A 17,107-nucleotide genomic window follows, 5' to 3' on the forward strand; every position below is an offset into this window, starting at 1 on the left:
TGGCTGCCTCCTGCATGCTCCCTCCTGGGGATTGAGCCAAAACTTAGGCATGTGCCCTGACCTGGAATCAAATTGGAAACCTCTTGATGCATGGGTCAGTGCTCAACCACTGACCCACACGGGCCGGGCTCCACAGACCTAATTTTATACAAGTCTCATCTGGTAGCAGTTGATAGTGCCAAGGAATTATGGTTTTTGCCCTTTTATATCAAATTTTAAAAATGGGTCTATCAGAAATTTTAATACTAAGATTGTAATCATTATTTTTTTGAATAAAATTTCAGACTTATTCTTGTTTCTCAATAGTTCATTCTGTAAAGGCAATATTTGGCTTTGGCAAATACTGATTTCAATATTTGGCCATTTGGCATGATGCCAAACAAAATGTGTTTATTTCTAAAATAAACATCCATCTATCCAATCCCAATGACACAAAAATTTCACAGAACTCTCATTACTTCTGTTGTGTACAGTGTGCTCTGGTCTTTTCAGTTCTACTTAATATTTTTAAAGCTTTTAAATTAGCTTCACAATAAAATATATATATATATATAATGTACAGGTTATGATCTGCAGTTTAAAAATGTCGAGATTCAATGTATTCTGTGAGTAATGACACTGTCCTGGAAGGGTCATCTTTGTATGAAGTATTTAGTCTTACAAAAGATGCAATGAAGGTTTTCTAGTTATGTTTCTTTCCCAGAAATGCAATTTAAGATATCAAAGACATGTTAACATAACATATGAATTAAAGCTACTGCTAAATGCTTTTCTGTAATTGTTGTGCCAGTTTACACACCCACCAGTAGTGTTCGAGAATTCCAGTTATTCAGGATTCTTAACAGTTAACATTGTCAATATTTTCAGTTTTAACCATCATAGGTGGGTATGTAGTAGTTACCATAGCCATTCTAAATAAAGTCCTAGATGGCTCATGCTTCCCAGATTCTTAGCAGAACATCAGTGAAAGAACCAATCTGTTCTAGATCACTAAGTTCTGATATTTGAAAAGTTATTTCTCTTGCTGTTTATTATATGTCTGTTTGTTATAGTAAGGAGTCCCATTTTAATTCTGTCTTAGAGGCTTACTCTAGAAGCTTTTCCACTCCTTCACCAACAGAAAATAAAGTAGATTAAAAATTTTATGTTTGAGTTTATAAGCCCCAAGTTCTAAGTGCTGTTTCAGGGTCTTAGAGATGCAGCAATCCATACTCTGCAAACCTCAGAAACAGAAAATTCTCTTACCCTTTCTCTGTGCAGATCCCCTTTCCTCTACCTGCCTCAACCACGGTGGACAAGGATTAGTTTACTGAAGTCTGTGGAGCAGAGGAAAATAGTGTTTGGCTCATGACTGGTGGACTCAGCCCTTCTCTATGGGGGCAGGGCGGGGTTGCAGAGAAATGGGAAGGGTGTGCCTGGTAAGGTGAGAAGCCCGCAGAGTGAAAAACCAACAGGGGCCCGCAGCTGTGGGCGTTTACTTATCTTGCTAACCTCAGGAAACCAGCCCTGCTGAAATCCTTAATACCATTCACATGCTATTTCATGTGAGCGCCACGTAAAACATCAGACAAAAGATTGGGCTTCTTTCCAATCTCATTCAGGGTGAATTCCAGGGTGATTTCAGGTAATCCATGCAGTCTTCCCAGCTCTACTTTCTCTCTTTGTTATGTGTAACCAGACTTCCATGAGAAAATGATGAAGATGGAAGTTGCCCGAAGAAGGCATCGAAGTTAGCCTCCCTGCATATATATATAAGAACACAACTATTTCACATGTGTGAATCTGCTTTCTTTAAATAAAATTGGAATTGATCAGTACAATCTCTTGATGATTAAAATGTTTATTATTATTTTTTAGATGTCTGCAAGGATAATACTGTAGGAAGACATAGTAATCTGATTTCTTCCCTTCAATACTTTGTTTAAACCTGTATAGAACATTAGTCACAGTTGAATTAAATATGATATAAAAATGATCACTGTATTACATTTTCTTAATTATTATTCTCTAAAGAGACTCATCCAAAGTTAGTAAACTGTAATCATGAAACTTTGTTTTCATGCAATTCTTTCATATCCTCTGGCTATTTCTTTTGCATTCTTTTATTTCTACTTGACTCAGGTCTGAGAATAGGATAAATTAAGGCCCAGAACTTTTAAAATAAGTAGATTAAAAGGGATCCACAAGAGGCTAACATCCCAACATCCTATATAATAAAAGCCTAATATGCCAAGTGGCAGGTTGGCTGTTCAACCAATCAAAGCATAATATGCTAATGATATGCTAAGGCAACTCAACTGCTCGCTATGACGAGCACTGACCACCAGGGGGCAGATGCTCAATGCAGGAGCTGCCCCCTGGTGATCAGTGTGCTCCCACAGGGGGAGTGCTGCTCAGCCAGAAGCCCTGAGCCGGACTCATGGCTGGCAAGTGCAGCGGCGGTGGTGGGAGCTTCTCCTGCCTCCGCGGCAGCACAAGACATGTCCAACTGCTGGCTTCAGTTGGACATACCCCAAGGGCTCCCAGACGGTGAGAGGGCGCAGGCCAGGCTGAGGGATCCCCCAAGTGCACAAATTTCATGCACCAGACCTCCAGTTAATCAAATAGGACTGTATATGTGGTAGTATTTCTACAGCATTACATAGAATGCTCCCTTGTATAACAGCCTAAAGCAGTGATTTCCAAGAATTTTTAAAGCACGCAATGTTTGGACTGTTTAGTCAGGCCCACTGACGTCTTTTCCCTTAGATCAGTGGTCGGCAAACTCATTAGTCAGCAGAGCGGCAAACTGCGGCTCGCGAGCCACAATTTGCTGACCACTGCCTTAGATTATCAAATAAAAAAAAATGACAACAGCCAACACAACAATAGCTGTCTGGTGTGAATGAATCAAAATTATAGCTTTTATTTTATTTTTTGTCAGATTGGCTAAAAATATATTTTTTGGTGTGCCACAGAATTTTAGTAATTTGTTTATGTGTGCCATAAGATGAAAAATGTTGAAAATATCTGGCCTAAAGATAGTTGTCTAATGTTCAATGTAAATAAAAATGCAAATAAATCTCCTACTTCCTTTTAGTTGTGAACAGTTCAAGACAATCACAAAAGATACAATTACAAAAATCAATGGATTAGTCACACCTGAAGTATTTTTTCAGGTTCTTTATATTGAATTTTATCTATGCTCATTAAATTGACATGGACCCTTGTTTTCAAAATTAGCCATAGTACAACCCTTTGCTGTCATTCCCTCAAAGAAACCAGAAAGTTCTGTCTTTATTAATTTGACTGCTTCCTTGTGTAACTTCTCTTTGGAAAGTTCGAAGTAATCAAGATAACCAGTCTTCCCTCTCAGAGAGACAGTCAGGTCAGCAGAAAATATTTCTCCTGGCAACTCCTTCTTCCCTTTGGCAGTTCCTTTCTCAGGCTTGTGGGTGTGGTTAAAAAAGCAAACTCCAAACAAAATAAATTTTCACCTTTTCTTCTGCCTATAACCCTCACCTTAGTAGAGCAGGAAAGAAGTGGCACTAGAATTCAGATTGCAAAAAAATATTTTCTTGCAGCACACTAAGTGGCAGGGATCTGAACTTTTAAAATATGTAGATTAAAAGGGATCCATAAGAGGCTAACATCCCAACATTAATCGATAAATAGTATCGAATCCCAACATTAATTGATAAATAGTATCATTAGGGCACTTAGAAGAAAGAATGATACCCCCCTGAACCCCCGTGAAGATATCTTTACAGCTTTATTTGATTGTAAAAGTAATACATGCTACGTGTAATGAATATAAACAATACATGTAAAGTAGAATGTGAAGGTTCCCCATAATTGGTTCTCTCAGTTAAGGGGTGTGTGTGTGTGTGTGTGTGTGTGTGTGTGTGTGTGTTGTCAACATAAACGGGATGGTACTTGGCATAATGTCACTGAATGTTTTGTAGGCTCTTTGCTATGTCCAGGTCTGCAGATCCTTCTTTTTTAATGACTATTGTATGGATGAGTCAGGATTGATTTACATAGACCCCTCTGAACGGATATTCCATCATTTCTCATTTTCTGATGTTCTAAACCTGCATGGTTTAATATGCTAGCCACCAGCCATGTGTGGCAATTTAATTTAATTAGAATTAAATGATGTTTAAAAATAAGTTCCTCAGTCACTCTCATCACATTTCATGTATCTAGTAGCTATATGTGACTAGCACAGATATAGGACTTCTCCATCATTGCATCCTATATAATAAAAGCGTAATATGCTAATTAGACCAGACACCCTTCCAGACGTCCTTCCGGACGACCTTCCTGACGAAGCCGGGGCTGCGAGGGAAGACCAGGACCCGGGTGCCTGTTGGCGGCCATAGGGAAGCCAGGGTCCCAGGTGCCTGCCAGTGGCCGGAGAGAAGCTCGGGGAAGCTCAGGTCCCAGGTGCCAGAGGGAAGCTGGTGCTGGCAGCCGGGGGAAGGAAGGCCTACTCCTGCACGATTTTCATGCATCAGGCCTCTAGTAGTTATATAGGATAGTGCTGTTCTAAACGACTGGTTTTCAGACTTCTTTTGAGCATGTTTCCATTCCTTTATTCATCCATTCTTGAGTTGTTCAACACATCGTTATTGAGTGCTTCTATGTTCTAGGCCAGGGGTGGGCAAACTTTTTGACTCGAGGGCCACAATGGGTTCTTAAACTGGACCGGAGGGCCGGAACAAAAGCATGGATGGAGTGTTTGTGTGAACTAATATAAATTCAAAGTAAAGGAGCGGAGGGGAGAGCAAGAGAACCGGATAGAACAGCCGGATCCGGCCCGCGGGCCGTAGTTTGCCCACGGCTGTCTAGGCACTGTGCTAGGTATTTGGGTATCTCATTCATAAAACAAAAACACCTGTCCTCATACTCCATTCCAGCAGTGAAAGATTGAGTACTGCTAAAACCGGTTTGGCTCAGTGGATAGAGCGTCGGCCTGCGGACTGGGGGGTCCCGGGTTCGATTCCGGTCAAGGGCATGTAGCTTGGTTGCAGGCACATCCCCAGTGGGGGGTGTGCAGGAGGCAGCTGATCGATGTTTCTCTCTCATCGATGTTTCTAACTCTCTATCCCTCTCGCTTCCTCTCTGTAAAAAATCAATAAAATATATATTTTTTTTTTAAAAAAAGAAAGATTGAGTACTCTCTCCCAATAAATATAAATGTACTTATAACTTGCACATGTATTCTATTGTGCTGTCACCTCATTAGACATGTGAAATTAGGAATAAGAAAGAAGGTAAAAATGTGCATAATTTCTGAAGCAGTCTTCCTATGTCCCACTGTGGAGGCCACCATTCTGCACCATGCTCCTGTAAAAGGTGTCGTCTCTAACGGTCCTCCCAGTGCTCACACTGAACTGTTGTCACTTTTTAAAAAGGTAGTTCTTCTATTTTGATATCTCTTCTAAATTTATTTCATAAAAGACCTGTTTTTGTTGTTGTTGTTGTTTTGCTATTTTAGGTTTTTTTCTTACCCTGTGTGGATTTGTTCTTTTACTTACATGTTCTTTTAGCAAGCATTTATTAAGTTCATACTGTATATGCCAGGTAGGTGCCAAGAAATTGAAAAAGTCAGGGTTTCTCTGCCTTTAAACGAGACAGGCCAGCAAATCAGTTCTTCTCAGACACGGGATAATGGAAATGCAGCAAAAGGGCATATAAAGAGAGATCTTTTGGCAGAATGGAGGACAGCTTTCATGAGCATGACCTCCTCTATGCTTAGTTATTGTACTCTGTTTTGGGACTTAATGGACTCACATATTTCTCCAACAGCTACTATTTTTCTCAATGGTATTTTCTTTTTTGGGGGAAAATAAAATTCTAAACCATGGGCTTAAGACTATTAAACCATTGTCTATTGTCATGTTAAATATATTTTCATGTTAAATGCTCACCTTTCCAGTATTAAACTTAGATCGTAGTGTTGGAAGGGCTCTGTATAAGACAGAAGGTAAGTACAGATAATTGTGTAGCTCCTATTGTTTGAAAGGAGAAAGCAAAATCACATCAGAGTTATGTGCTTATTCATGCTTTCATTTAACAAATGTTTAAAAAAATGCCTCCTATGAGGACAAAGCACTTAATTCCAAAATGAATTTTTCTCACAGGCTTTGAATTAGGGAATTCTGAAGAATATAATGGATAGTTTAGAAATGAAAGAATTGATCATGTTGTTTTTCCGCCTCTCTTTTAGGGCAAGTTAAAGTGTTCAGAGCTCTTTATACGTTTGAACCCAGAACTGTAAGTATTCAGTTTTTAACTTTAAAATTGGCATAAAAACCTAAGCTGGTTGTACTTAGATACTTCCTCTGGCCTAAATAGGCTGCCTGTTGTTGGTTAACCATAAATCATTCACAGGAATGGATGTTCGGTCACACCCCCTGCAGCCTAGAGGCGTGAAAGCTAAGCCCCTCCGTTGATCTGCATGTCTTTCTGTCTCAAGGTCATATAGTCCATCTTGAGCTGCTTCTCTCCATGCGGTGAAACCACTCGCTTTAAAATCACCAAGTGACCTGCATGGCAAGCATGTCACCCTGTCTTAGTCATCCTTCCGCTGACTCTCTTGTTAACTGATTTTCCCTTTGACCTGCTACCTCAAACTACCTATAATGGCACCTTCTGTGAATTGCCCAAAGCAAATTTTTTGTCTCTGATGTATGTATTTTTCATTGTTATAGTTTCTGGCATACATCCATAAATCCATCTCTCCACCCATGGGTTAGTGAGCACCTATTATGTGCCAGAAACTGGTGCAGACCTTGGAGCTAGTGTAGTGACAACAGAAAGGACTGTCTCAGGGAGCTCACATCCCAGTGGGGAGAGACAGACAGTAAGCAGACAAATGAGTATAACTGTCAGGGTCTGGTTAAGTGCTATGAAGGAAACTAAGGAGGGTAAGGGGCAACACAGTTAAGGGAGGAGGAGTGTTATTTTCAATAGGGTGTTTAAGGATGGCCTTTCTATAGAGGTGACATTAAATTTTTTTTTTTTAATTTATTGATTTGAGGGAGAAAGAGAGAGAAACATTGATTTGTTTTCCACTTATTTACACAATCATTGGTTGATTCTTGTATGTATCCTGACAGGGGATTGAACCCATAACCTTGGAGTATTGGGATGATGCTCTAACCAACTGAGCTACCTGGCTAGGGTGACATTTGAGTAGAAACCTGAGGGAAGTGAAGGAGCAGAAGGAATAGCAGGTGCAAAAAAGATGCTTGGTGGGTTCTAGAAACAGCAGGGAGGACAATGGGGCTAGGAAAGTTGTGAACAAGGGAGAGGGAGGTATGACAAGTTCGGGGATACTGGGTCCTGTAGGGCCTTGTGGGTTGTGTTTGGGTTTTGCCCTGAGTAGGATGGGAAGCAACTGAAGGATTTGAGCTCAAGGGTGATTAGATAGCTAAGTTTTAGAAGAATCACTTTGAGAAGTGGACAACCATCTAGGAAAGTAAGAATGGAAGCAGGGAGTCCAGACAGGACACAGAAGAGAAAGAAACAGAGAAGGAAACCTATTCTCATTGACCTCTCTCTCTTAGGTTGCATGATCCCTGGGGTAGATAGGAGTGGGGAGAGGGCGGCAGTCATCTTAATTCTAGAAAGCAACCTGCATTTACTCATTTGAGACCTGAGGTGACATCACTGTTTCTCCTCTCTCCCTCTAGTATCCTGCTCATCATCACCTTTGTCCTTTCTCACTGACCTTTAACAAATATGTTTGGTTGGTTGATACATTAGTTACTTTAATTCACCTTTGGTTCTATTCCAGATGGAGTCTCTCCTCTGCTCTTCATCTTTGTTATTATTGAATGCATAGGAGAGAGTAGGCATTGCTTATTAGGTTTTTGAATATTCTGTAGTTCAAATGTTATTGTATTCTTTAATATCCCTGGTCTCAAGGATTCTAGGCTGCAGAGCAATGTTGCTAATTCATCCTGTATGTACCAGGTGTTCAGTAATGACTACCCCACACCCTGCTGCCCCCACACTCTGCCCCTTTCCACCTGCCCTCAATCCAGTGGTTAAAGGTAGCCACTAGCTCCCATGGACCTTTCCGACTGGTTAAGTGCCTGTACTTGTACCAGCTGTTCCATATTTTGAGTATCACCCAAGAACTAGCTTAGTTTTGCATTCTTTTTCTGAATGAGAATTCCTGTTGGACAATGTTGGAAGCTTCGTTTGGTCTTTCTCTCCCATGACCAATAGCCATCTTCTCTGGTGGGTACATTCTAAACTGACCTGGTCTCCTTAGAGTCATTGGGACCAGGCAAGATGGAAGAGCTGATCTGGACTCTATGGGACCATTGTTGACTCGTGCAGCACCCCAGAGAGCCCTGGGCCCTGTTTTTAGCTGCCGTTCAACCCTGAGGAGATAGGGACAGCAATGCCCAGCTCCACTCTTGGTGATCCACTGAACAGGTAGAACACTGGACAGCTTGTGGCTCCTGATTCTTCCTACTAACCCATTTCTCCCCTATCTTGCTTGAAAGCAAGGTAGTTCTGGTACCACCCAGTCCTGTTTAGTTCCTATTTCTCACCAAACCTCCAGTGCAATAACGTGTCATACAGAGAACTGGTTAGACTTGACAGACCAGTGTAAAACCATGCTGATAGAGAATGAACAGCATTTCCTGTGTGCTGGGAGTATAATATGGAGTTCCAAAGAGAAGCCAGCAGGACCCTGCTCTATCACGTAATGTTTGCTGGACTTTGCTAGATTTATAGCATTAAATGTACAAGAAGGAGCCCTAGAATGGGATTCCAAAAGCTGAAGTAGGAGCCCAGCCCTGCCACTCACACTGTGTGACCTGTAGCAAGTTCTCCAACCTCTCTAAGCTTGGTTGTGAAATGGAGATAATGCTCATGGCCAGCCCTGCTCTAATGGGTTGTTGTGAGAATAAAATGAGGTTAAGTATGCTTTGCAAGTATAAGGTGCTGCTGTTGGTTTTGTTGTAATGCATTATGTGGAGGTGGAGGTGAAGGGAAACATATTTTTCATGGCCACTGACATATATATATATTAGTTCAGAGAGGAAGGAAGAGGGAGAGAGAGATAGAAACATCAATGATGAAAGAGAATCATTGATCACTGCCTCCTGCACATCCCCTACTGGGGATCGAGCCCGCAACCCGGGTATGTGCCCTTGACCGGAATCGAACCTGAGACCCTTCAGTCTGTAGGCTGATGTTCTATTCACTGAGCCAAACCGGTTAGGGTGGCCACTGCCTTTTAACCAGGTCATGACACCATGACGACCAATAATGGCTATGCAGGACCCTTCCGTATAAGAGAAAGCATAGGTGGTAGCGAAGAGCAGGGACTCAAGAATTTTACTGTCATGGTTCAAGTCTGGAGTCTACCGTGTACCTGGTCTGTAGCCTTGGATATGTTTCTTACCTTATTGCTACATTTTCTTTTTAATCAATAGTTCCCAGACACACAATGCTACTTACTACCCGTAAAGTATCTTCTCCCAAAGAAACTATTGGCAGCTTGTCCTGAACACAGCTAATGTGGCAATAAGAGTAGCACCCACCTGATAATGTCCCTGGTGAGGATTAAATTAGTTAATATTTGTAAGTGTCCAGACCAATCCCTGGACATAATAATACTATAAATTGTTAAATAAAAATATATGTGTCAATTTGATATTTTACTTTTTATTAATTTTTGAGGCTCCGCGTTGACAAATCTGAAAAATGTCAAAAGTATCTCACAGTCTTCTGAAATTTTTAAAATAAAAAAATATATTTGCATAAACCAAAAAGTACCTCACAGTCTTCTGAAATTTTTAAAATAAAAAAATATATTTGCATAAACCAACAAATTAATACCTTGGAAATTATATGGAACAGGAATGAGAATATATAATCCCAAGTTGTACCCATCACTGTAACATTGCAGTGGCCAACAGTTGTTCTGATACCTTGTGGTTCTTCAAGGGGAGAAAAAGGAGGAATGTGGTTAAAAACCAAAGAACAAGCTGGAAATAGAGAAATGCTTACTTGACTGTGTCACTATCTTCCCATTTCTGTCCCACGTATATGATGCCAGGAATTTAAAAGTAGATCCTCATTGAACAATTTACATTAAGTGCCCTGGAAGCGGTTTCTTAGTGGAAAGTGTGCGTATTACCGGTTAAACGTATCTGAGTTTTAAAATCATGAAATTACCTTGTTGTCTGTACCAGCGGTCGCCAACCGGGGGTCCGTGGACCACGGCTGGTCCGTGAGGTCCGGCAGGTTGGTGGCCGCTGGCCTATACTGCCATCAATCGTCTAAAGAACTTGGTAGACCTCCTCCTTAGCTGTGTTCAGGACAAGCTGCCACTAGTTTCTTTGGGAGAAGATATTTTATGGGTAGTAAGTAGCATTGTGCGTCTGGGAACTATTGATTAAAAAGAAAATAAACCACCCACTCTCCCTCTCAAGATGAAAAAAATAGTGAGACCTTTTTATACCTGACTGAAATCGACCGCCTGCTATTGCCTCAGTTAAAAAACACGTCTGCCCTAATATGTGGCTTGTGGTAGACGCCGCTGTTGAATAGCAGCCATTAATTTAAAAACCAAACCGAAAGAAAGCTGAGAAGTAGCAAAATGACCGTACTTAGTGACATTTTCCAGATGCCACTTAACCAAACCACGCAGGACAAGAATTACTTAAAAGACATTAAGAGTTTTAACTGTTCTAGGCTTTTATTGCCTTTTAAACAATTGAGGTAAAATTTTCATTACTTAAAATTGACCACTTTAGATGGAAGAAGGCATAGAGGGGATACATGGTGATGGAGGAAAAAGAATGCACACAATAAAAGAATCCCTGAGCACCCAAGCAAAGGTCAGTCTGTACCACAACCAGTAAGTGAGTTCTGCCAGAAAAGGAAGTACTGCTGGACTCCGATCACACTTAGAACCAGACTGACTTCTTAAAAAAAAAAAATTTAACCACTTTCAAGTTTAGTACATTCACAGTGTTGTCAGCCATCATCTCTGTCTGGTTCCAAAACGTTTTCATCACCCCAAAAGAAACCCCATACCCATTCAGCATATATTTTCCATTCTTCTGGGCTTTATTCCTTTTTTGTGTGTGAAAGACTAAATGCAGGGAGTGTGTGTGTACACTTTGTTTTTGTTGAGGTATTTGTATGATACTCTTTCAAAATGTGCCTTTTGCTTCCAAGGGTGAGTGATTTTATTAAATGAGGAAATTTAGGCAGATTTGGCTTCCATGTTTTTAGAAGGAGACCAAAGCTGTAGGCAGAGATGACTCCTTAATTTCAGTGAAAGCACTGATTGAGGAGGACTCACTGTTAGACACAAGTGGGTAGGGTTAGCGCTTAGGGAAGTACAGAATAAGAATGGCCCAGGATGGCTCTCAGACCAGAAAGATCTCTTCAAGGCATTGAGCTCTTTCAAAACTCCAGGACACTTAGTCACTCCAAAAAAATGCTACATTTTCACATATATTCTGTTTTCCTTACTTCCTTATACCCTATTTCATTCTCTTCTCCCATCTCTGACTGTCTTCCGAAGGAGAGATAGTCATATGGTGTTGCCAGTAAAGGCTGACCTTACTGTTATGGGGCGGCCTCTATGTCTAGCTGGGATGCTACCTATGATGGTAAGCAAGTCCCCTTTCTAGCTTCTCTGAGAGGGAAATACAAAAGGAAATAGTTTGTTTCCCTAATCACTTCCTATGTCCATCACATATTGGTAGTCATATCGATCATAGATCATCAGAACATTTTAGAGAAGAGTTAGAGAAAATCTTAGAGGGCATGCTTTGTTTTTTCCTCCTAAATGCCCATTTCAAATAATACTAAAATGTGTATCATCAAGTCTCCACAGTTTCAATTAATTTTGCATAGCTTGTGCTATGTGTAAGTCTAGTCTCTGTAAATAAAAGTGTAAATGCAACAAATGCTTCAGAAAGTTGCCTTTTAAAGGAACTTAGCCATTTTTTGTTATCATTAATCATTAATGCTAATTTTGATATTTGAATTTATAATACATCTAAATATTCATGTATTGTGGTTGTTTAAAGCATGACGTAGCTGTTATAGTCTTCATTTATATTTGTAAGAAATAGTTATAACAATGATATAGATCAGCTTTGATACTAAATAAATTGCTAATGCAAAGTCATATTTACTACCCTGGTCAGTGACTGAGAGAGGAGATAAACAAATGGAAAAAGAAATGGATGAAATAATTTGTTTTGCTAGCATAGATTTTATTTGTATGGAAGAATAACTATAATAAGAAATATCAAAGCCTCTTATGAAGAAAGTATTTTTACAACTAAAATTATGAAAGTAATAAAAGTAATAATATTTGGAAAATACTTATTTCATACATTATTGTGATCTTATCCTGTGTGAAATTTTGTGCCCTACATTTTCCACTCAACATGACAACGTAAACATTTCTCAATATCTGAAACTCCCTCTGAATAGACATCATCCTATTTACTCATAAGGTCATGCTGATAAGTGTTATCTACTAATGGGAAAAAGATGTTTAATTAAAGAGCCTGGATTTGTTCAGAGAGTGTGTCAGACAGTTGGCTGGTATGGGCCAGAGCACATACTGACTGTAATCAACTAATCCCTTACCTGCTTATGGTCATATCTGTCAGCTCCATATCTTTCATGGTTAAATTCTGTATTAACTATTCTCACATATAAAATGCTCATTCTCTCTGAACATAAAGAGATAGGATAATAGTTTTCTCAAAGTAAGCATTTAGCAGATGTTGATATGAAAGTGTTTAAGTATTGATACCTAATCACTTAGGAAAGAGCCAAGCTTCTAGTCATTTGTCATGGTTTTAATTCTAGACATTTATCCTTTTACTAGAGGCCTGGTGCATGGATTCATGCACTGGTGGGGTCCCTTAGCTTGGCCTGCACCCTCTCACAATCTGGGACCCCTTGGGGGATATCGGAGAGCCAGTTTCGGCCCTATCCCCACAGGCCAGGCCGAAACTGGCAGTCTGACATCCCCTGAGGGATGTAGCGAAGCAGCAGGCACCCGGCTTGGGGCAGGCGCCGTGCTGCTCCTGCTCATCCTGGCCCCGTAGCACCTGCCTGCCGCTGCAGCAGCTGTGCTTGCCAGCCGTGAGCCTGGGTTCTGGCTGAGCGGCACGCCCGCTGTGGGAGCACACTGACCACCAGTGGGCAGCTCCTGTGTTGTGAGTCTGGCCCTTGGTGGTCAGTGTGCATCATAGCGACAGGTCAAGATGTTGACCAGTCATAACAGCTGCTTAGGCTTTCATATATATAGATAAAGAAATACATATCACCTTTTGGAATTTCTATAAGAATGAAGTCTTATTTAATATTCTATCCTATATAATAAAAGGCCAGCCACCAGAAGTGTAACAACTGGAATAACCAGAGACCAGAACCACCATGGCCCCTTGCCAGGCTGGCCCTGCCCCCAAGCAAGCAGTTAGGGGCGATCAGGCAGGCAGGCAGAGTGGTTAGGGGTGATCAGGTAGGCAGGCCAGCGGTTAGGAGTGAACAGGTAGGCAGATGGCCCCTTTTAGGGCTGGCCCCACCCCCAGCAAAGAAAGAGGGAGGCCCAGGCCAACCAAGCCATTGTACCCCATGTCTGTCATCTGCAGAGGGAGGCCGCCGGTGGCAGGGGAGTGGGGGGGGGGTCAGGGAATTGCTGCATAGATGGCAAGCAGTGGTAGCAGTGGGGGTGGGGCCAGCTGCCTGCAGCTGGGGGAAGGAAAGCCCCAATAGGCCCTGATCTCAGGCCAGGCCTAGAGACCCTACTCGCAGGGTCCTGGATTGTAAGAGGGTACAGGCTGGGCTGAAGGGACCACCCCCCCTCCCCCCGAGTGTACGAATTTTTGTGCACCAGGCCTCTCAGTTTTTATATAAAATGCCCTCCTTTCATTGTGGAAGAATATGATGTGTGTATTTGGGGAATCTTTATTTGTTTTAGTTTCTTGAAGTTCAAATGGGAAAAATTCAGCTTCGATACACGTACCAATTTGTTAATAATGTTTTGTGAAATGGTTTATGTAATTTAAAACCACATTGAATACTTTACTATATGGAATCTATATAATTATCATAATCATATTCTAATTCATGAAAATATCACATGGAGTCAAACTTAAAAAACATTTTTTTTTCTTTTAGCCAGATGAATTGTACTTTGAGGAAGGTGATATTATCTACATTACTGACATGGTAAGCCCAGATAAAATTTTGTAATCCCATGTATGAATTAAAGATGTATAAGACTATTTTGTAGAGCCATAACATTATTTAAATGTGTTTCTATCTAGAAATACATATGCTCAAGTCTGTTCATTTTAGCACAGTTTATAATAGCATACTGTTAGAAATATCCCATGTGTTGAAAAACAAGAAGATACTTCAATAAACATTGCAGAATTGGAGTATGATGTAGCTACAAAGAATAAGGAATACCCATAATGTGGAGTAATTTAAGTGAAAAAAGCAAGATGAAAAAATGTGGATTGCAGGCCGTCACTTACCTAAAAAAAGGTGAGAGGATATACATAAACCTATTTTCTTCAATTTGTAATAAAAAGTCAAAGGAGGAGTCATAAAATAAAATTTGAAAAATAGTTTCTTCTGTGTGGGGGGAAGGAAAATAGAGTAGAGGGAACATACATGGAAGATAGACTTTTTAAAAATTATACTTTATTTTGGAGATCTTACTTTGGAATCATGTAAACCTTTTCATAGTCATACAATTAAATTGGTAAAAAGCAATCCCTGAAAATTAAAAGCAGCTTGAATCAAGTGAACTTTATTGTAATAACCACTCAGAGAGGATCTATTCCAAGTGACTTTAAAACTCAGCAGTTGGACTGACATCTCTAGTAGAAGATGGATGAAGGACAAAAAGAACTGCCAAAAAAAAGTGTAAACTGTTTTTAAGCATGATTTTGTTGGAGATTGTTAGTATCACTATTCTGAGAGAGTTGCATGTGTATTGTGTAGCAAATGAGTAATTAGGTCAGTGATCTTGAAAACTGGGATTTTCAGCCTGCAAGAAAGGATATATGGATGTAAGATCCATGAGGGTAAGTAAAAACCCTGTAGCTCTGCATTTGAATAGAACATATTTTACCTAAAATGAAACAAGACATTATTTCCTGCTTTATACTTTGAAAAGGCCTAGAAAAAAAATAACCAACTAATAATTATATATTGTTTCCCATTAAAAGGATCAGGCTCTTTTGAGAAATGTCGGTACCAGGTCCGGGGCAGTTAAGGTACAAGATAATCCCCTAACATCTTGTTTTTAGGATGCAAGGAAGCTACCAAGACTACCTAGGGTCACATTGGAAAGACACAGGAAGAGGCTGCCACTAGCCAAAGACAGGACAACTTGAGCAATCAATTAGAGTAGCAATTCCAAAGGATTGAAACACATTTACTATGCTTAAATTATGAATTCCTAATGATATATCAATATAAACATTATCAGACACCCTGAGAGGATGTGAGGGGACCAACTTTTTATTCTGACATCTGTTATGGAAAATAATCAGCATTTATTCTGCCCTTTTTCATGAATTTTATCTCTGGAGAGCCTGGGAGTTGATGAGGGAGAGTTTCTCTTTAAAGAGGTATTCTAGTTATTTAAATGAAGTGGGAATGATGGAATTAGAATGTCATCCTCTTTGCAACCCCTATGAAATAGTGGATCCAGATAATGCTCTTCAGTGGTTACTAACACTCTAAAAGGAGAGATCACCAGACATTGTGTGTCTTTCGATGAGAGAGATCAAGATGAAATAGTCTTGCCAAAAAAAAAAAAAAAAAAAAAAATGAATCTAAATCTAATTAAGCCTCTAAAACTAATGAACAATTTAGAGGCAATACAGGGAACAGAAGAACACATTTTTGCTAACACAGGAATTCAACAGGCAAAATCCAGGCTGTTGGAAACAACAAAGCAAATGGATTTTTTTTTTTTTTCAACAAGTAAACTGTGAAGGAGTGAAAGAAACAAATGGAGGGGGAACCTATAGAATAAAAGAGACTTAAGAGGCAAATCAATCAATCCCACCGTATGGCTCTTATTTGGATTCCAAGTTACAGAACAACTGGAAAATTTAAGTATTGATTTAGATATTTGATGATACTAAGGAATTGTTGAAAAATTTGAATCTGTGATAATGTATTATAATTATGTCTGAGAAAGTCCTTACCTTTCAGAGATACATATTGAAATATTTGCAGATATTGAAATAATATGATGTCTAGAATTTATTTCAAGTTAATCTGAAGGGGAGGGAAGTTATAGGTGGGGGTGTATATGAAGCAATATTGTCCATAAGTAAATAATTCATGAGGTTGAAAATGGGTACGTGTAGGTTCATTTAGTGTTCTTTCTACTTTTGTATAGGTTTGGATTATTCTGTAATAAAAATTTACCTCAAAAATAAAGGTGCAATAAAGAGATCTTGAGAAAACAAACAAAAAGACACTAATAAAAATTAGTCTGGACAAAAAAAATTCTATAGGTAGTCTGTATAAACTAAATGTAATATTTTTCTTTTCATTCGTATTATCTCGGTTTGATCTGTTTGGTTGTTGAGGCTCTGTGATGAAGTGCCTTTAATTTGTTGCAGACAGATTTGTGAATATTTGTAATTTAGTGATAAGATGAACGCACACCCGTAACTAGGGAGTGAGGAAGCTTGATGATTGTGAGCAGGGCTGATGGGCATTTTGTAGAGCTGGTACGCTCCATGAGAGTCCAATGGTGTTAAAAGTGACTGAATGTACACTGGATTTGGTACCACTTAAAACTCTTCTTTCCCCAGAGTGATGCCAGTTGGTGGAAAGGCACCTCCAAAGGCAGGACTGGACTAATCCCAAGCAACTATGGTAAGCATGGCCGTGGCTGCACTTTGCTATGCTCTGTGCACTTCCAATTCTCTGGTTCCTGAGGCCTTTCTGTTTGTTGCTCTGGCTGAGAAATCAATGGAGTCATTGTCAGTCTAGGACCGTGGTCGGCAAACTGCGGCTCGCGAGCCACATGCGGCTCTTTGGCCCCTTGAGTGTGGCTCTTCCACACAATACCACG

At 40.0% G+C, this 17,107-nt stretch overlaps 1 protein-coding gene across 2 annotated transcripts in view; it reads left to right on the forward strand.

Moving 5' to 3' along the window:
* OSTF1 (osteoclast stimulating factor 1) overlaps positions 1–17,107 on the forward strand; it is a 54,543-nt gene that overhangs the window by 17,796 nt on the left and 19,640 nt on the right. For both annotated transcript variants that reach the window (XM_080668427.1, XM_080668428.1), the window contains exons 2-4: positions 6,215–6,261; positions 14,176–14,226; positions 16,845–16,908. In XM_080668427.1, the coding sequence (XP_080524553.1) occupies positions 6,215–6,261; positions 14,176–14,226; positions 16,845–16,908 (162 nt within the window). The remainder of the gene's footprint in view (positions 1–6,214; positions 6,262–14,175; positions 14,227–16,844; positions 16,909–17,107) is intronic.

This window comes from Plecotus auritus, assembly GCF_963455305.1.
Source record: "Plecotus auritus genome assembly, chromosome: 5".
In the NCBI taxonomy this organism is placed as follows: domain Eukaryota; kingdom Metazoa; phylum Chordata; class Mammalia; order Chiroptera; family Vespertilionidae; genus Plecotus; species Plecotus auritus.